The sequence below is a fragment of the Ictidomys tridecemlineatus genome, chromosome 8 (genome assembly GCF_052094955.1).
Source record: "Ictidomys tridecemlineatus isolate mIctTri1 chromosome 8, mIctTri1.hap1, whole genome shotgun sequence".
Classification (NCBI taxonomy): Eukaryota; Metazoa; Chordata; class Mammalia; order Rodentia; family Sciuridae; genus Ictidomys; species Ictidomys tridecemlineatus.
Window position 1 is genome coordinate 21354913 of NC_135484.1, and position 22135 is coordinate 21377047.

Here is a 22135-nt window from a genome sequence, read left to right on the forward strand (position 1 = left end):
GGGTTCATTGCTGGCTCTAGGAAGGCAACTGACACAGATTCTGCTGCCATAGAATTAGCAGCATTGGAGTGCAGGTTGGGGTGGGACTGTGCTCTTAAATCCATGCATTTCCACTGAGTGGAAATGCATGGATTTAAGAGCAATGATGGAGCAGCAGGGACACTAAGGCACCTGGGAGATAGTGGACACCTGTGATGGTTGACCTTGATTCAAGGACTTACTGATGGCAGTCTAGAACTCTTCCACTTGACCTTCTCCCTCTGGTTTCTTCACTGGGGCCTGTCCTGTGTGGGAGTTGGAACCCACTTTCAGCCCAACCTGGATTCCCATTTCCCCCTCACAGGCATTGACCTTAATAAAATTGCTGCATCTTGACTCCCTCCTGGGGTCAGCTTCATAGAAGACTCTAACAGAGGGGCCACATCCAGAAAAATGGTGCAGGGGAAATAGCCAGCCAAAATAGCCAGAGATGAATAAAAAGAGAGTGTGCAATGAGATGTGTCAGGGTAAGGCTAAAAGCAGACAGGGACTGAATCCTGCAGGGATTCAATCCAGCCTCTCTAAGTTAGAGTTGGGATTTTATCCCAACAGCAATGGGCAGCCATCACAGAGTCTTAAGCAAATGACTGCACCAGTCACAATAGCAAAAGGTAGAAGCAACCCAAATGTCCATCAACAGCCAGAAGAATGGGATAGATAAAACATGGTATATATATATAAATGATGGTTACTCAGTTTTAGAAAGGAAGGAAATTTGAATACGTACTACAACATGGATGAATCTCGAAGGTATTTTGCTAAGTGAAACAAGTTAGACACAAAAGAACAAATATTGTATGATTCCACTTCTATGAGGTAGCAGAGTAGTCAAACTTCCAGAGATAGAAAGAGGGATGGTAGCTGCTGCCAGCGGGTAAGGAGTTGCTGTTTAATGGTTCCAACTTATCATGGCTCAACTTCTGACTTTTTGACTTTACAATGGTGTGAGATTCATCTGCATTCAGCTGAAATCATACTTTAAATTTGAATCCTTACCTGGGCTCATGATACAGGGCAGTGGCCATGAGCTGCCCCTCCCATCCAGCCACACAATCACCAGGGAAAAACAACCCAAATTTTATGGTGGGTTGGGTTACTCAGCTATGATGCTTAGAGGTTACATGGATTAAATGCATTTTCTACTTCAGGTGTTTCAATTTACAATGAATTTATTGGGACAGAATCCCATCACACTTTGAAGTGCATCTGTGTAGAGCTTCAATTTTGCAGGAGGAAAAAAAGAACTCTGGAGATTGGCTGTTCAACAATATGAATGTACTGAACAATGGAACTGCATACTTAAAAATATCTAAGATGATAAACTATGTTATGCACATTTTACCTCAATTTAAAACAACAACATTGGTGATGACAACAACAAAAAAACACCATGACCGTAGTTTGATATGGAGAGTGGACTGCAGGGTCACAACTAGAGGCCAGGTGGAAGCTTCCACGCAATTGTGATCAAAATAACAAAGGCGAGAGGAAGACTGTCTGACTTGGGTGAGTGGTGGTAGGAGGGAGAGCGTGCATGGATTTTAGGAGAGAGAGGTAGGGGAGAAAGGAGGCTATAGCAGGTAGGCTGGTTTGGGCAGTGGAGTAAAAAGTTATCAGTGCTTCCATTTGCAAGGTAGGGTAACCGGAGAAGCAGGTGATAGGTGGGGGTCTTTAGATTTAGATAGATTGTAGACAGACATGTGAGTGCGTATAATTGCATATATATATATAATCTTGTATGCTCTGTTATTTTTTATTTACTTTATTTTTTCATTGCTAAAAATCCAATTCATGGTTCCGCACACACTAGGCAACTATTCCATCTCTGAGATAACCTTTCAGCCCCACATACTCTGTTGTTTTTACTCACTATTGAATATTGTCGGAAGCTAGGATATAGAGCAAGGGATATATCTCGAGAGTTGGCTGTAGGCCTACTGTGGTGGTGAATGCCTGTAATCCCAGCAACTGTGGAGAGCAGTGATTTGAATCCTGATCTCTCTGACTTCCTCGTGGCTGCATTTGCACTGGGAACTGCCTGTTCAAAAGTGCAGTCAAGATGGCCCAGTTGCTATGGTGACACCAGCCAGAGGAAACTCTATGCAAAGGCTCAGAGTTATCAGTTGGGACCTTGAGTTTAGGCACCAACTCCCAGGGATAGCAAGAATGACCCTGATGTCTTGTCAGTCCTCCGTCCTTCAGATTGCCTGCTTTGCTGAAACTTTCCCATAAATAACCTTTTGATGAAACCTATGTAATAGGTGCTGAGCTAGCTCTAACTCACTGCTTCTCCAACAGAGAGCAGTGTCTCACCTGGCCCCACCTTTTTCTGTGTGTGTGTGTGTGTGTGTGTTTATCTTTTTTTCATCCCCCATCTCCCCTCATCTGGTATTTCCTTAATTAATGGCCACTGGATGAGAGAGATAAGAGGGCCACAGGCAGGCAACTCAGGAGGCTGAGGCAGAAGGATTACAGGTTCCAGGCCAGGCTCAACTGAAAGAGACTCTAAACAACTTAGCAAGACCTTGTCTGAAAATAAAAAATAAAATTTATAAAGGAAGGAGGATGTGGCTCAAAGGTTAAGTGCTCCTGTATTAAATCCTTTGTTTAAGTCAATTGTTTTTTTTTTTCTACTGTGACTAAAATATCTGACCAGAATAATTGTAGAAGAGAAAAAGCTTCTTAGGGGTCCATACACAGCCAGCTCCATTCCACTGAGCTTAAGGTGAAGTTGAGCGTCATGAGTATCATGGAGTCAACTGTTAAGTTTGATTATAACTGGATGTTTCAAACTATCATACTGATTAAAAATGAATGGAGTACTTGATGTAGTTGGGGATACTTTGCATATTTCAACAGAAAGCAGAAATATGTTTAATGGTAGATAATAGAATGCTGAGATTTATTCTTAATAACAAGACCATCATTATTTTGTGGTGTGGTAAAGGGAAGCAGCTCACATGATAATCAGGCAGCGGAGACTCCCCTTGCCAAATACAAATGTATGCCCCAAAGCCACACCCCCAATTCCCCACCTCCTCCAGCCACACCCCATCTGCCTCCAGTTACCACCCAGTTAATCCCATTAGGGATTAATTCACTGATTAGTTTAAGGCTCTCCCAGCCCAATTGTTTCTTCTCTGAACCCTCTCACATTGTCTCCAATATGAGCTTTTGGCAACACCTCACATCCAAACCATAATATCTCTGGTAGAAAGAAAAGAAAAGAAAGGAAGGAAGGAAGAAATTATTTTGGAGGCTTAAAGTTAAAATAATGACAGAAAGTATATTGTATTCTTTAGAAAGACCATTAGAATTTTCAAAGGATAACATTGAAGTCTTGATACTCATTTTTTTTTTTCCAGGATGCTACTGGTTTCAAAGCATCCCTTAAAGTCTCACTCAGAATATCAGTTCAGAACATATTCTTTCTTACCAGTAAACACACAATCTTTACAAAAGCTTCTAGTGTATAAAGATACTTGGCAATTCTTTATAATGCGTTGGTAATAAAGACTCTCAGTATTTATGTGATAGTAGAATTACATTTTAGATCCTACTCATTTTATATTTCTGATAGCCCTTCTTTACTTTAAAAAATCATAGTTGTAGATGGACATCATGCCTTTATTTTATTTTATTTATTTTTTTTTTATGTGAGAGTAAGGATCGAATTCAGTGCCTTGTGCATGCAAAGCAAGTGCTCTGCCACTGAGCTATAGCCCCAGCCCCTAGCCCTTCCTTATTGATTGCAACTATTTTCAATTCTGCTCTCAGATGTAAGTCAACTGTTAAGTTTGATTATAACTGGATGTTTCAAACTATCATACTGATTTCAAATGAATGGAGTACATGATGTAGTTGGGGATACTTTGCATATTTCAACAGAAAGTAGAAATGGTTGATAATAGATGCTGAGATTTATTCCTAATAACAAGACCATCGTTATTTTATTATTTAAAAGATATGCACAGTATTCAGTAGTTTCTTGTCAAGATTTGAATTTTTTATGGTACAACTGGAAAAATATTTGTATATGACATTGAACTTACTCTTTTTAAGTGTAAAGGCATTGGGTTAAAAAAAAAAGCACTATTCTCTTTCCATGTTGTTATCTTGAAAGGTCACAAAATTATTCCTATCATGTCATGGACCAAATATTTTTCAGTGATCCGTCCATCATATGACCCTGGACACCAATACATCTTAGGTGAGCCTCTTTCCCTCTCAGGATGTTTCTGGTGTTGTCATCTACAATCCATGGCTTGGCCATGGCTGCAAGGTTTGGCATTTGGCTAATTGGAAGTAGTCACTACATATGAAACACCTTTAGAAGATTTCCACTTTCTCCTCTTTAAGATAGGCTGCTTTTTGTGATTGTTTCTTGTCCTACACTAAATGATGTTTGTGTTTGAAATTTGTTACAATTTCTCACCCAAAGTCACCCTTCAGAGTTCATCAAGTGAGCCTCACATGGTTGGGGAAAGTCAACTCTGCAGCATCTCTTGGTGACCCTAAAGTACCTTTTCCAGAGAAAAAAACTGGCATATCACCTGCTGCCTGGGTTGGCAGTCAGAGCCTGGAGGATTGGGCAAGAGTTTGGGCTGGGACAACTGATGCCTTCTCCATGAGTCTGTGATCCAGCCTTGACAACCCAGACCTTCATCAGGGACTCTCTGACTCACATCTTGGGAAAACATCAGGAGAAAGCACTTGGCCAAACTGAGCAGAGGAGCTCCCTTCTGTTTTCCTGCTTTCCACGGAACATATTTCTTTTCCAAACATAGGAGTGCAAAGGACTTCAAATACCACTATGAAATACCATCATTAAAAAAAAAATTTATCATTGTAGGGAAAAAACTCTAATGTTCAAATAAGATAGGATCTTGGGTTATTTATTCCATTTTATTAAAGACTGTTAACAGAAGAATAAGTTCTTTATTTTTTTTTCTTCCAAACTTCATACCTATTTATTTACTTGGGTCACTAAGAGCTCTCTCAGTTGAAGAGAAAATTCTGTAACAATAATGAAACACAATGTTTAACATGTGCCAAGCACTGTTTTCCACACTTTTACATTTTTGGTTAAGGTTAAGTGCTATTATTCCCATTGTATTGACAGGAAACTGAGGCTTGTATAATGTGTTCAAGTCATACAGCTAGTATATGGCAGTCAGGCTTTAAACCTCAGCATGGGGTCCATAAGCTATAATACTACCATCATGCCACACTCAGGTGGTTACTAACCAGGAGAAAGAAAAATCCTTCCATTTCCATAGGCTACAATCTTCTCATTCTCTTGGTACAATCAAGTGAAGTCTTTACTTAATTCTCCAAGTTCAAATGAAGAATTTTAAAAATACACAGAGCCTAAACACGTTTACTTTTTTTCTATCAATAAATATTTATTGAATTAAACAAAATATTTGTACATCACTTTTAACAATTTTCTTTTTTCCAAAATACTCATTTTGATGGAAAAAAACTTGTTAAAGGTATTATTTTTAAGAAAAACTGAATATAGAAAATGGACAGCAAAAGATCAAAATGCATCTCCTGTCACTTGATTTTGTGACCACACAATATTATTTTGGGAGCACAAACATTGACACTATTCAGCAAATGTATTTATTTTTCTTTAAATGATCCAGCACATTTTTTAAAATCCCATCTTGATAACTCTATTACTTTTGTTTTTTACAAATGCCTATTTATAGACATTACTTGTGCCATTTAAAATTTCAGAAAAATAATGTCTGCATTTCTGTCATCACTGGATCAATTTGTATCAACAAAGACAAAATTAGTGAAACTATTTCTATGAAAACTGAAGCCATTGCTAGTATTGTTTTGTAATGAATACTTTGTCCTGTCTGGAGTGAACAACAACAACAACAGACGTATACAGCAAATATTTAAAAATATAACTTAAACCCTTAGTAGTTCAAAAAGTCCATCTTTCCAGTTTACTATAAGAATTAGGATAATTCATATAAATACATGATTTACAAATTATAAAATACTCTAACATATTTACTTTTATGATGATTCTAAGCAAAAAAAATTTTAGGGTTTATATATTTTTTAATTTTGAGTTTTATTTATTTATTTATTTGCAGTACTGGGGATAGAACCCAGAGCCTCCCTCATGATGACTAGGTATATTAGGGTTCAAATGAGTTCAGTGGGAAGAGGCTGGAGGTCTCCATTTATTTTATATATGTATAAAATTCTCCATTTATTTTATATATATATATATATATTTTGGTCTACAGTGAAAACTGCCACAATGGAATTGTATGAAGACTCTTTCCCTTGCTCTAGGGAGGAGGGTATTATTAAGTCAAAGGGGAAACATATCCTTGGAGTTAGCTGGAAAGAAACTGAGAGAAATCTGAGAAAAGTTTGGTGGGACCCAGTTTCTACAATTGTCATATTTACACCATGAAATATGTTGTAGGGCTAGACTTACCTGGTCTTAAGCAAGTCAGGCAGTGAGTCCCAAAGAGTTCACATTCTACTCTTTCAAAAAATCTCGTCTTCTGGAGGGCCTGAGAAATATGACTGCTGACTAAAATTGCTTCTGTATTAAATAAGGGGTAAAAAGAGTTAAGAGTTGACTCAGAAGAAACACTAGAAGCATGGTAAATGAAACCAAATCTCTAAAACCTGATGACTTTGCTAAGCTGTTGTAACTCAGGAGAGAAAGCAAGACACCTGTAGCTAAATTCTTTGAGTTTATCATTTCCCCCCTGTGCTCAGAGATCCATCTAGATGGTATAGCCTCAAGTAGCCTAGTGGGGGAGAAAATTAGAAATAATTGAAAAAGTAAGCCGAGATTTAAATGGTCAAGATACAAATGTTTACAATGGACATTTATGTTTTAAAATTTACTTGAAAAACAGAATTATTTCATTTCAAATTACTCCATCTTAATGTACAAAAGGAATGGTCTACCATTAAAACAAAAGTACTATTTCCAAGAACATAATTTTATTGTCTCTGATTCCATATGTTTTCAGCCTTTAACACCTGTCTTTACTAACATAACCAATGCAGAGTTTTTCAAAATATAATTTGGATCCAAATTGGACTATGAAGAAGCAGATTGGAGGGAGATAAACAAGCAAACTAACACCAACAGCCAGGAAAAGTGTTTTTCTTAATATTTATATACATATTTACAAAAAGTAAAGATAAAGCCAATTGGTCATTATGTACACGTTAGTGAATATTAGTATTTTACATTTACATACATTTGTGTATATGCAATCAAGTAAAAAAAGTAAATTTTAAATAAATCTTATCTGTGAAAATACATAAAATATGACATATACTTCTATTTGAGTGCTTCTTCAATATTCAGTGCTTAAAATTATTCGGAAAAGTAATCACAAAATCTATTGTGGTGGAAGGTATTAAAAGAGAAAGTTATGGGATAGTAAGCGTTCCATGTGGGTTTTATTGATAGGGGAGGTGAGGAGAAAGGTCTACCTCTAGGCCCAAATCACATATCATAAATCAGATGAAATGCAGAAAGCCCATTTTTTCCCCAAGATCAATTTCACCGGAAATTGGACAGAACCAACACTTTCAGGACAAGACAAACGAACTTAAGTTTTGATGATGAGTTCATACTGTGAGTGGATGTAAAATCGACCTTCTCCTTGAGCTTCAACAGGAAGCGTGCTTTGGACGTCAACCCTTTGGTCAGGTCCAACGTCAGTTCCTTAACCTTTGGTGGGAGAGGAAAGATGCAGTGTCATTTAATAATGCAGTGTCACACAACTTCACTAGTAATCTGTCTTTACCGAAAAAACCTTGGAAGGTATCAGCGATCTCCTTCTGCAAGAGCTGGGTTCCAATTCTTGAGCCTCTCGTTTCTTCTTTTCTAAGGATTTGGGAGCCTCTCAGCCCAGTGCAGAGGACCTGGCCACTGACGGTCCTTTCCAGGGTGGCTCGGGCTAGGGATGGGTGGTGGAGGTGTGGGCCAGCTGCTAGTTGAGGCACGGGCAGCAGCAGCAGCAGATGGTCCAGCAGGGGGCCTTCCTCTGGTACTGCAGGGTCTTCCGCACCTGCGCCTTGGCCTCGCCCGTGTAGTCCAGAGTCTTCTGCACATTGAGCTCGATGACATTCAGCGTGTCTGCCTGCTCCTCCACCAACACTGCCATCTGCAAGAAGAGCTCATGCACGTCGCGGATGCGGTTCTCCAGTCGCAGCAGCTCACGGTGGCGGCTTTCGATCTCGTTGAGGGCCGCCCGCGCGCCCTTCACATCAGCCAGCAGGTTCTCGGAGAACACGTCCCACTTGCCCTGCTCAAACATGTCCTCGATCTGGTCGCTCGAGACGTCTTTGCCCATGATCTCCAGCTGGCGCTGGATGCGGATCTTGCAGTTTTCGCGTTGCTTCATCTCCGCCTGGTTGTACTCGTGCATGGCCTGCTGGAAGGTGCGGGTGAGCGCGCTGTACTGCGCCTGCGAGATGCGCGCCACCGCCGAGTTTGCGCCGTTCTGGGCCTCGGCGGCCTGGCTCAGCTCCTTAATGGCGCGCAGCTTGCGGTGGATGCTCTCGCCCCGAGTCTTGATGGCCTTGGCAATGGAGTTGGTATCGCGTTTGATGCTGCTGAGGCGCCGCATCGACGTGAGGAAGCGGACGTTCTGCTTTCCCAGCCGCTTCACGTCGGCCATCAGCAGCTGGTTTTCATCCTGAATGTCCTGGATGTCTCGGTACAAGGACTCCAGGATGTGGTCGGTCTCAAACACGAAGTCCTCACGGGGCAAGTCGAACTCATCATCCCCATCTGGGAACTGCTGGTCATAACTCTTGGACAACTCCAGAAGTTCTGCTAGCCGGTCCTTCATGTTGCCTGCAAAAAGAGGCAGAGGTTAAATTCCTCTAGCGACAGTCAAACATTTGCATTCAGGGGACTTGAAGCTTAAAGAAAAGTTCTGATCAGTGCTCCTAATTCAATGCACCGAAGAAGCTAGATGTTCTCTAGCATTTTGCTCACAATTAAAAAATATATATGACTCAAAGGCACGAACAGTTGTGTTTTTACAGCCTATAGGCTTCTGCAGTTCAATATCACAGACCAGCAGAACTCAATCAGCAATTGAAAATTTTAGATTGCTTTGGGAAACAATTTCTTTTTCTTGCCTTCCAATCATTGCAATCAAAACAGATACAGAAAAAAATATGAAAAGTCTTGTAAACATAGGAATATTTCTCCCTCCTTTTTTTCTTCCTTTCCTCCTTTCCGTCCTTCCCTCTTCCTTCCTTCCTTCTGCCTGCTCACTCTCTCTTTCTTTCTTTCTATTTTACCCCCAGAGCCACTAGCATGCTATGCAAGCACTCTGCCACTGAGCTACACCCAAGCCCCCCTGGGACTTTTGAATAAGAACAATTTATAAGGTCTTGGGACCAACACTAAATGTTCCTAATTTTGTGTTAGTATTAGTGAGCATTCCTTCCTGTACAGAATAACTCTTAAAGTAGTTATCATATAAATCATAGATTAAATTTTTTTCTCTTAAAATATTGTGAAAGTAAAACATTCTTGAAGTAAAACAACAAAAATGTAAACAGATGAAATCTAATAAGAAAGTACAGTACAAAATTTGGAAATAGGTGCCAGGTGTGCGCTGGGGATATATAGTTTAGTTGGTCGAGTGCTTGCCTCACATGCACAAGACCCTGGGTTCAATCCCCAGCACCCCCCCACCCCCCAAAAAAAGCCAGGTGTAATGGCCAACACCCATAGTCCCAGCATCTGGTAAAGCTGAGGTGGGATTAGTGAGTTTAGGCTCAGCCTGGCCAACACAGACACACAGAGTATCAAAAAAAAAAAATTGACATTTTTTTCACCCCTGACCCTAATATCATTCCCTAATTCCCTAATGATATACATCATTAACAAAACTGTTTTTTAGAAAAACTTTTTATATGAAAACTTCAATCATATGTAGCCTTACAGCAATAATATAACCACTCTCATTTATACATCATGCAGCAATATTTGCCTACTTTTAATGGTTTTTTGTTACATAACAAGTTGGCAGCTCAAGCAGAATTTCTGATAATTTCCCTGCTTGTCAAGGCAAAAATGATATTCTCTATATGCATATTTTTCTAGTGAAGTGACAAACTTTTATTTTTAGTACCCTGTATATATGCCAAAGTAGGAGATATTTGGCCCTTATACGTGAGACATCATGGCTAAAGAGATTCTCTTACTATATAATTTGCAGAAAAAAGGGGGAAAGTAGTAGTGCTTAATGGCTGTAAAATCTATCAGCAATTTTGATCTCAAATTAAAAGCTTCTTTCAAGCTGAGGTAATCAATTTTATATAGCACCACTAATGGAATGCTGACAAGCTGGATTTAGTGGTAAATGGAAACTCGTGACATATTAACCACAGCCTCCCATCTACCATGATCATTATTTACATAAATTAAGCAGAAGCGTTATTCTATGGTAGTGATTTTAAAGGTAATACATTTTCCTGCTTAAAATGTCATTTCTGCTATCTGGTGACTAAAATCAATACCAGACCATCTCAACAAAGGGGAGAGAAACTCCCATTTCAGTCTGATTGAGAGGAGGGGAAAAAAACCCAGCCTGGGCCAAAACTATGCCTTATTCTGACCTGAATGTCTTGATATTAAAATATTTTCTCACTTGGAACAAAAACATCTTTTCTCTTCCTAGATTTTTTATTGTTGCATTATAAATATACACAAAGATGGGATTTGTTGTTACATATTCATACATGCATACAATATAGTCTGGCCAGTATCATTCCCCAGCACTTCCTCTCCCCTCTCCATCTTCCCCCCATCCCAGGTTCCTTTCCTTTACTGAGTTCCTTTTGATCTTCACGAGATCCCTGCCCTGTACCTTTCTTTTCTTTTTTCCTCTCTAGCTTCCACATATGAGAGAATATAGGACCCCTGGCTTTTTGAATTTGGCTTATTTTGCTTAAAATAATGGTCTCCAGTTCCATCCTGCAAATGAAAATTTCATTTTTCTTTATGACTGAATAAAACTCCATTATATGTGTGTATATATACACATATGTGTGTGTTATGAGTGTGTGTATGAAATTTTCTTTGTACTTGGAACAAAATTTAAGCAAATCAGAATTTAGAGGGAACTGATAATATTAGGCAGATAGTAGGTTAGTTTGCTTAACCCATTAAAATTATTTTTTAAATTTGTTTTTGTTTTTTTCTAAACATTTCTTTTAGTTGTAGGTGGACACAATACCTACCTACCTTTTTCTTTCTTTCTCTCTCTCTCTTTCTTTTCTTTCTTTTTATGTGGCGCTGAGGATCAAACCAATTGCTTCATATATTCGAGGCAAACACTATGCCACTGAGCCACAATCCCAGCCCTAAATTTATTTTTAATTGACACATTACATAATGGCTTAATCAATTTAAGCATATGTATCTCCTTAAATAGCATTTCTTTTTTAAAAAATTCTTTTTTTTAAAGAGAGAGAGGTAGAGAGAGAGAGAGAGAGAGAGAGAGAGAGAGAGAGAGAGAGAATTTCAATATTTATTTTTTAGTTCTCGGCGGGCACAACATCTTTGTTGGTATGTGGTGCTGAGGATCGAACCCAGGCCGCACGCATGCCAGGCGAGCGCGCTACCGCTTGAGCCACATCCCCAGCCCTAAATAGTATTTCTTTATGGTGAAAGCTTTCAAAATCCTTTCTTCTAGTTTTTTTTAAACACAGAGTACCTATTTTTTAAAAACTAACAACAACAAAAAGCCCTAAAACACCAAGCACTTGTGCAAACACAATGCGAAGACATCTCATTTTAGGAAGAAATGTAAATGACAGAAATCATACAAGTAGCTGATACAGACTGGGTGCTTACTGTGTGCCTGGTACTTTCTGGGTACTTTTCATGAGATACCCTCCTCAGTCTTCATACAGACTATGAAGTAGGTCATAGTTAGTATCAGAAGATTCAGGAATTAATCCCAGGTCACCAGTAAATGAACAGTCAGACTCCAGGATAGTTCTACCTCACCATACACAAAAGAATCTTTGTAATGGTTAATTTGAATTGGCAACTTGATTGGATTAAGAGATGCTGATGGTTAAGAGGCTTCTGGGGATGTCATAAGGCTGTATCTAGGAATGACTGGCATGTGGCATAATAAACTGAAGTGGAGACCCTCCCTAAGCGTGGACAGCACCATCTGATAGGATGGTGGCTTGGATGGAATTAAAAAATGGAAGAACAAGGAAGCACAGCAGATGATAGCTCAATTCTTCTTGAAGGGGTTCTTGATTGCTGCTGCAATTGTCTGAGGATATCAGACTCTTGCTTCCTCACTTTTCCAAAGTGGACTCTGCCAGTGATTCTTGAGGGAGCTTCCAGAAGCCTTCAGTATTGAACTAGGGTAGCACTCTTGATCTCTCTTATTTGGGGGCTTCAGCCTCTTGGATTGTGCAGCTATTGGTTCTACCAGCTCGCTAGCCTGTAGGTAGCCATTGTGGACCATCCAGCTTCTGGTCACCTAAGTCAACCTAATAAGCCTCTTTTTATAATCATATTTCCTGTTGATTCTGTTCCTCTAGAGAACCCTGACTGATATAATCTTTAACAAATGTATAAAAGTGCATTCATAAAGAATTTCACTATTAAACAGGAAATACAACTTAAATAGTTGAGAGACTTTTTCTTTTTTCCCCCACCAAATTAGCAGGAACTTTTATTTTCATTTTTTTATTTTTTTTTTAATTTTTTTTTAAAGAGAGAGTGAGAGAGGAGACAGAGTGAGAGAGAGAGAGAATTTTTAACATTTATTTTTCAGTTCTCGGCGGACACAACATCTTTGTTGGTATGTGGTGCTGAGGATCGAACCCGGGCCGCACGCATGCCAGGCGAGCGCGCTACTGCTTGAGCCACATCCCCAGCCCCCTAGCAGGAACTTTTAAAATAAGAAATATATATTTTAAATGGGTAAGGATTCTGAGAACTCTCAAAAGCTTGCTGACAGGAAGGTAAATTGACAGAAACTTCCCAGAGGATGGCTTAGCGATATGTACTGAAAGCTTTGAAAGTGTGCATTTGTTTTGACCTATGTGCAATGCACTCCAAGGTTATATGCAAAGAAGTGTGATGTTCATAACTATAAATATTTTTATCACCACGTTGCTTTTATAAAGATTTTAAAAAATGGGCTGCAATATAGCTCAGTTGGCAGAGTACTTGCCTTGCATTCACAAGGCCCTGGGTTTGACCCCAAGCACCAAAAAGCACCACAAAAAAAAAAAGAAAGAAATTAAAATGATTCAATGCATAATAATGAGACTGCTAAATGAATTGCAGAGTTTAGAAGGCTAGCTAATGACATGGGAAGCATAAATACTCTCTTAGGTAGAAAAAGAAATTAATCAGAAGAGAATGTGGAGAACTCCCACACATGTATTCTGAAATAAAGGGTTAAATAATACACATCAAAATGTTAATTGCAATTTTCTTTGTGTCACAAAATTCCAAAAGAGATTTTAATTATTTCCTTGTGCTTTTCCATACTCTCAAAACTTTTATGTCCATAAAGATTTCATAATTAGGGATAACCCCATAGAAAACAAGGAGTTCTATTTGTTTTAAAGTTGAATCATTAACTCCTTCTTTAAGGTCTACACATTACAATCGGGTCCACAACTATGATATCTGGAAAAGAACACTGGCTAGCTAGCATGGAGCTGATCTGCATGCATCTGCTTATGTTAGCTTCCAATACAGTCTATTACTCAACAGATGGAAGGAATGAAATTTTGACAAACAAGGTAAGAATGGATGACAGATGCCTTCCTGACATCCTGGCCAAGGCTTACAAGGCACAACAATGGAAGGTAATGGGTGGTGTCGGGCCAGTGCTACACACCAGGACAGTGAGGATCTGTCTGTAGCTATCCTACTGGTCTAGCCAGGTCCTGTGCTTTCTGCTGCTCTTCTAAATCCATGAAAAAGCTAAGTGGGGAAATCATCTCATTCACATTATAAGGAGCAAAGTACAGTTCAAATCATACAGAAAGTATTCTTGGAAGATGTTCAAGGGCAGTCAATCATTCCTTCTTGGGGTCTAACAACCCCGCCACTGTTAAGTCCTCAATCAGGTGTAGCTTAGGTTCATCTAAAGGCCGAAGTCCATGACTATAAGGAGAGAGAAAGGAAGGGCCAGGGGATATGGAGATCCTCTAGGGAAGTGCAGGCCAGGAAGAGGCCTTCCTGTTGCCTTCCCCTGCACCCTTCCTGGCCCAGCTCAACCCAGCCCCAAGGGAGTGGGTCTCACATACATAGAAGGTCTCCTGCTTGCCAGGGAGTGAACAAAAGGAAAGCTACTAAAAGCCACCTGACATTTCTGAAAATCTCTCCCAAAAAGTTAGAAATATACACCTTGCTAAACTTATACCCAAATATAGAAGTGGGCACAAAAAGAATATCAAAACAATGGTCATATCCAGCAGCTTGATTCTGTACTGAGATACTAAAAAGAGAAATATGGTAAATGACAAAGAAAACCCAAACGAATCCATTGGCCTGCATGTCTCATGTGATAAAAGACGATACAATAGACTTTGGCAAACTGTCTTCAAAAAGTTGCTAAAACAAGTCCTCTTTTGATTCACATGGAGGTAAAGAATACAAAAGAGAATTTAGAGCCAACTGCTAAATCTGTCTGTGCTTTCCAGTATTCTTCTTAAGGACACATATAAGCTGTCTTGAAAACTAGATCCAATGGGAAGGAAGACAAAATTACTTAAGCCTCCTTTCTTTGAGCAATAAAATTTTATGTAAGAGAAAACAAAGGGACAAAGGGACTATGGTAGCTAAGTGGCTTTCAGAGCTTCAAACGCATCAGAAGCTTGTGCCACCAGCCCTTCTGATCCAGTAGGTCTGGAATGATCCTCAGGTGATTCTAATGTGCACGTGAGCCATTCCACAGATATACCCACTGTGGCAGACTTTAATCCTAAATGTCATGCATTTATGAAGAACTTTAATAGTCCCCAGGCCAGGGCCCATCTTAATGAACAGAGAATTGATAGGAAAGCAAAGGGGCAGAACTACTGGCCTTTCTTTCCTATGAAAAACCAGTGGCTTTCACAACAACTGTCTCCTGGCTCCTTGGTTTGGACAGAGGGTGGATTACAAATCAAGGTCAATTGAGAGCTCACTTTCAATCTAGTGAGTCATGAAGACAATCTGAAGACCCAAAGGGAGAGTAACCAAGAATGTTAAAGAGAGTTTATTCCAACCCCTTTTTATGTACCAGTGATGGAACCCAGGGGTACTTAACCTCTGAGCCAGATCTCCAATGCTTTTTTATATTTTATTTAGAGACAGAATCTCACTGAGTTGCTTAGGGTCTCACTAAGTTGCTTAGGGTCTCACTAAGTTGCTGAGGCTGGCTTTGAACTCATGATACTCGTGTCTCAGCCTCCCGAGCTGCTGGGATTATAGATGTGCACCACCACACCAAGCCCAACCTCTTTGTTTTTGAGTGAAAATTTGTAATTATTGCAGATGATGACCAAAAGGAACTATGAACAAAATTGAAGGTTGGGCTCTGCTATCACTCATTATGGTGTCTGAATATGTTCTCTACCCACATCACAGTGAACAATGATGGATGACAAACCCCATTAGCTAAATATATTGGCCTAGGATCTTGGGATCTAGATTCTTCCAGGAAGAATCTACTATGCTTGGCACATAAAATCTTGATCTTTTCTTGTTTTTTTTTTTTTTTTTTTTTTGGGGGGGGGGGAGCAGTGCTAGGAATGAAACCCAGGGCTTCATGCATGCTAGGCAAACTCTCTACCACTGAGCTAAAATTCCAACTCTGTTGTGACATCTTCTTTCACATCAGGAAGAAAAGATTCAGAAAGCAAGTTTCTACATACCTTTGAAGATCAATGAATAGGGATGATAACTACAAAATAACAAATACCCAGGATGCCACAAAGACCTACTCTGAAAGCCACTGTTCCCAATTTATCCCTAAGAAAACCACTTACAAACACTATGTACACTCATATTTCTGATCATAAAAGAGACACTTTATGCCTACTTACTCTAGAGGAACAAGAAAAAAAAAATTGCTCAGTGCTGGGGTTATAGCTCTGCAAGCCATCACTTACACTACCAGAGGCCCTGGGTTTGATATCAGTACTGCCCAAAACAAATGAACCATCACTTACAGTACCAGAGGCCCTGGGTTTGATATCAGTACTGCCCAAAACAAATGAACCAAAAGCAGAAGGAGACAAAACAAAAATGGGAAGTGAGGGGGAGAGAAGAGGGAAGAGAGAGAGAGAATGAAAGAGAGAGAGAGAGAGAGAGCGAGAGGGAGGGAAAGATGGATGGAGGGAGGGAGAGAGAGAGAGAAAGGAGGAGGAGGAGGAGGAGGAGGAGGAGGAGGAGGAGACTGTTCATATATCGTTACATGGTAAAATGTGTCCTTTTACTCCATATCCACCCCTATTCATGTGTAGAAGACCTAAGACTGGTACCTCATATGTGATTGAGGCCCAATACAGTATGATTATGTCCTCATAAGAAGAGAAAATTTGGACAGATGTGCACATACAGAGAGGAAGGACCATGTGAAGACAGAGGGGAAAGTGACTATTTGTAAGCCATGGAGAGAGACCTCAGAAGAAATCAACCCTGCCAGAACCTTGATCTTGAATTTCCAGCCTCCTGAACTATGAGAAAATAAATTTCATTCTTTAAGCACCCAGTCTAGTAGTGATTTGTTATGGTAGCCCTAGTGTTAGAGTCTGGAAGTGAGGTGTTCCCTAAAATCTCACACGTGAGACAATGTAAGAAGGTTCAGAGGAGAAGTGATTGGGCGGGGGGTGGGGGGGTGGTGGTGGTGGTGGTGGTGGTGGTGGTTGTAGTTGTGAGAGTCTTAACCCAATCAGTGAATTAATCCTCTGATAGAGATTAGCAGTGGTAACTGAAGTAGTAGGGTGTGGCTGGAGGAGGTGGGAATTGGGGCGTGGCTTGGGGTATATATTTGGGTCTGGTGAGTGGACTCTGTCTGCTTTCTGATCATCACGTGAGCTGCTTCCCTCTGCTATACTCTGCTGCTATGATGTTCTGCCTCACCTCCAGGCCCAAGGAGTGGAGCCTGCTGTCTGTGGATGGAGACCTCTGAAACCGTGAGCCCTCAAATAAATCTTTCCTCAACACTTGTTCTGGTTGGGTCCTTCCTTTTGTCTCAGCGGTGAAAAAGCTGACTAATACACCTAATAAATTAATACACACATTAAGTAAAATTTACCTAATACTAAGAAATAAATGTTTTCCCTGTTCCACAGCAATGTGTTGAAGTATTTTATAGTAGTGAGAAACCTCAGACATGTGGATATATGATGCAAAGCTCAGCAAGGCACACATCAAATGATGGGAGGTATGTTTCAGAGATCAATTTGTCGATTATAGGAAGTAAAAACAAACAAACAAAACCCCCCCAAAGCATGTAGAGTCCTTTCTTTCTGTATTTATGATAAAGAAATATTTTACGTTTTATTTTTCTTTAAGTTCTGAAAGTTTAGGATTCTAGTTTTAACAGGAGCTAACGTGTACATTTAGACACACACATATCCACACGTGTGTGTTCTTTGCATATGGAATTGAGCAATGTATGAAGCAGAAAAGGTCTTTCCCCCAAGATGTATTCTCCATTGAGCATCTCCCAATACTGTTCATGTTCTGATTTTCAGATTCCATGATATGTATCTCATAGGTCCTTATTTTATACCAATTTTCAGGTATTATTAAAAGGGAATGATGATTACAAATCAGAAGGTCCACCACTTACCCATAGGGGCCTCTGCAGACCTTTGTGTGTAGGGCTTTGATAGTATTCCTGTGAAAATGACAAGAATACCCCTTTTTCTGGGTGGCTGAACCCTGGATCAGGGTATATGCCTGGGGAGCTGAACATGGTATGAATCACCAGCCTTTCCCTCATTGAAGAGATCACAACCTGTGTGGCTCTTTGTGGTCACTCTGTGTAATATATCTTAATCACCTGGTCCAGTCCCTCCTGCCTAACAATCCCACCACAATGTCTGGTAGAGAATGGGAAATTCCATAGGTACCATGTCACAGTAACTTAACAGTTACTTTTCAGCACACACCACGGTGACACCCTTAAAGGACAATGAATGCACTTTCCCTAGCATGTGGATTCAGATCCATATGTAATAATTTCATTCAACTGAGTAAAATTCAGTATTTCACCTTGTTCCTTGATTTTTAAAATAAGTCAGATCTAACAGACAAAAATTGTCCTTTGATCTTCTAAAATTATAGACAAAAAAGAGCTCCTAAAAAGTCTTATTTTCTTCCTAATCTAAAATAAATTTTTTTAAAAATCCTGTGTTGGATCATAAAGTTCATTGGGCAAGAACACATTTATTGTTGGTGAGAATGTGGGGGAAAGGCACACTCATACATTGTTGATGGGACTTCAAAGTGCTGTAACCACTCTGAAAAGCAGTATGGAGATTCCTCAGAAAACTTGGAAGAGAAACACCATTTGGCCCAGTATCCCACTCCTTGGTTTATACCAAAGGACTTCAAATCAGTATACTATAGAGACGTAGCCACATCAATGTTTCTAGCAGCTCAATTCATAATAGCTAAGTTCTGGAACCAATCTAGGTGCCCTTCAATAGATGAATAAAGAATAGAGTATTACTCAACCATAAAGAAGAATAACTTTATGACTTTTGCTGATAAATGGATGAATGTGGAGATTATCATGCTAAGTTAAATAAACCAATTCCAAAATAAAACAAAGGTCGAATGTTCTTTCTGATTTGTGTATGCTACACATAACAAGGAGCAGGAAAATAAAGTTCAGTGGATTAGATAAAAGAAAAGGAAGAGAAGTGGGGGCTCGGAATGGGAAAGACAGTGGAATAAATGGACATAACTTTCCTATGTTCATATGAGTACACTACAGTGAAACTCCACATCATGCACAATCACAAGAATGGAATCCTAATTAGAATGAGTTATACTCCTTGTATATATGTCAGAATACACTCTATGGTCATGCAGATCTAAAAAGAACAAATAAAAAAAAGAACACATTTGATGTTTTCTTAGGATTCAAATTCAAGCACAATTTGAGAGTTTAAAGTGTTAATTAAAATGCATTATGACTACAAAAGTCAGAATTAGAAGAAATAATAAATGTCTCTTTTTTAATTCTTTACTCTGAAGCAACAACCAAGAAAGAATTCTTCAAAGCAGTCTCCACCTCTGCTCACTTGATACTCCCTGATGTCCCTACCTCTGAGTTCCCAGAATCAGAAGTGTCTGCCAACGTGTGAGCAGAAGTCAGCAGTATATTATGCAGAGTCAATAAACAGCCATCAAGCAATCAGGCTTTCACTTCTAGCCATATGCTTTCAGACACACTTTATAGAAATGCATCTTACATCAAAGCAGCTACCCAGTATAGATTTATAATTTTGCTTTATAGCTAATGTTGCAAGAAACTGTAAAGTGCAAAACCGTGATAAGCATCATGCAGATAGTAACTCATTTAACCCTATGAAGTATTAACATCATCCCCAGTTTACAGGTGAGGAAACTTGAAGCCTAAGGGGTGCAATAAACAATTTTCCTAAAGTCACACAGTTCATAAATGTGGAGCTGAGATATGAATTCTAAAAGCCTGACTCAAGACTCCAGCCACAATCCACAAAACCATGCTAGCTTATTTTCCTGAGACATCTAAAAGGTTTCCAAAATCTCTAATCTTAAGGGAACTTGTTCCCTGAGGTTTTATATTTGGAACAATTAGCAGCATCTAATAACCTAATCCAGATTATCATATCAAAACACTTTCGACATCAGAATCACTACTTTATTCTCTGCCCTAATTTCTTCATATGGGAGTTTCCTCAACTTTGCCACATTTCAATTGTTGGGGCCCTCAGTCAGGCAATATGTCCCCACAACTTTCCAAAGCCCACAAAATAATTCTGAAATAAGAAAGGACAAACACTTGGAGATTGAAGTTTCTAAGTGAGGTGCACAGAAGTGACAGAGTAAGTGAGACATAAAGAGAGGCACAGCTTGGAGGTCAAGGTTCAGACAACCTGTATAAGTTTTTCCACTTTTACATTAGTATTTGAAAACAAAAAGAGTTGTATCTTCCATCTGATTTGGCTTTGGCCCTGGAAGTTGAGGCAAAGTATTGGTTGGAAAATAAAGAGATCTATGTAGAAAAAGCAATGGTGGGAACACACTTAGATTTCTGTTTGAAAATTGTATACCTTTAACTCATGCCACTGTATTTCATAACTATTCTATAGAGTATATCTTAAAAGAAGAATTCAAAGGAGATTTCAGAATCATCAATTATCTTTTTTCTAACCTGTAATACTAGGTAAGGGAAATTTTACATTCCTTTATCTATTCCCCTTCCTCTCAAAGTCTTTGAGCCATTAATCTAACCTTGTTATTAAGATTAATCTAATTAATCTAGCTAATCTATTCTGGTCATTCCACCTAAATTCTCCAAAAATAAAACAAATATTATTTTTGGCTGATAATTTTTACATGATATTATCCAACATCATAAATGCATGAGTTTTTTCCTTAGAAGTGACTTACAATCCCTAAAGTTTCCTCCTTCAAATCTCAAATCTCTTCAAATCTCATACATTTCATTGCTTCCTTAAAGAGTGGACACAATTTATTGATAACTCTAATGGTCATTATTAACATCTTTGAACTGTGGGGTGGTGCAGTTTTGTTTGCTTTCAAATGTTTCCCTCTCTCTAGAGTTAAAATGTCCACCACTGTTTCAGTTATCTCCATATACCAACACTGAGAATCTTCTCCTTCCCCTTACAGATTGTGGCAGGTTAACATATTAGATCAAGCATTTAATTATGATGAATTAGGACTGGACCAGCAACCCTCAAGAATCAAGCTGCAACCTAAAACAAGGAAGGAAAAACACTGAATGTCCACTATGAACCAGTCATAGGGCTGGACAGTTGATGTACAATCCATCAACAAATTTCATGATAACCCTGTAAGGAGGATAACATCATTTTTAATGTACTACATCTGGGCCCCAGAAAGTTAAGTTCTTTTTTAAATTTTTTTTTAATATTTATTTTTCAGTTATCAGCGGACACAACATCTTTGTTTGTATGTGGTGTTGAGGATCAAACAGTAAGAAAGGAAGAAGCCTGGGATTTAAGCTCACATATCTCCAGGTCCTGCGTTCATGTCCTTGCCACCTGCACTGCAGCTGTGTGAAGATAGAGGGTGTGCTGTGTCAGTCACATTCTTCCCTGAATTTCCTTCCCATGTCTCTCTCTCTCTCTCTCTCTCTCTCTCTCTCTCTCTCTCTCTCTCTCTCTCTCTCTCTCTCTCTCTCTCTCCCCCTCTCTCTCTCTCCACATCTTTTTGCCAAGAGCCATGAAGTCACTTATCTCCAGGATGGATCTGGGAGAAACAGCCCCTGTTAGCCCAGCCTCTTCTTTCTCTTGGAAGTGGCTACCACACACCTGTGTTCCCCTCTGCTCTACTCCTGGTAAGGGTGGGAGAAGTCATCTCTGGCCAGAGCTACTAGGGGAGGGTAAGTCCATGGAATTCTGAGTTCAGGATCTAAAGCACATTTTCAGACATAAGCCACATCCCCCAGCCTGTCTCTCTCAGTAGCAAAGGTGGCATCTTGGCCTCCAACTGCTTTCTTCCTTCTCATTTCTCAACTGGAATGGAAATGGGGCAGGTAAGGGTGGCTACGTAATAGTGTTCTCTCCTCAATCAAGCCAATAACCAAGCTGAATAAAATCAAAGAAAGTCAAAGCATAAAAAGACAATTATGATTATCTTGCACTGTGCCTTGATTTGAAAATGTGGAAAGAGAAGGTTGTTGCATTTAAGCAATCTACAAAAAAATGATGGAACAAGATTATTAGTGAAAATAGTCTAGACTTTTCATTAATCTTAAGTTAAGTAGGGGAATAATGGAATAGCATTTCCATTTGTAGCAATAAAATTTGAATATGGATAAAA

At 39.3% G+C, this 22135-nt stretch overlaps 1 protein-coding gene across 3 annotated transcripts in view; it reads right to left on the minus strand.

Moving 5' to 3' along the window:
• Positions 1-6301: 6301 nt before the first annotated feature.
• Positions 6302-22135, minus strand: part of Stx11 (syntaxin 11) — a 38645-nt gene continuing 22811 nt past the window's right edge. For all 3 annotated transcript variants that reach the window (XM_078018972.1, XM_078018970.1, XM_078018971.1), the window contains exon 2: positions 6302-8905. In XM_078018972.1, coding sequence (XP_077875098.1) covers positions 8037-8900 — 864 coding nt within the window. In that variant the 5' untranslated portion in view covers positions 8901-8905 and the 3' untranslated portion in view covers positions 6302-8036. The remainder of the gene's footprint in view (positions 8906-22135) is intronic.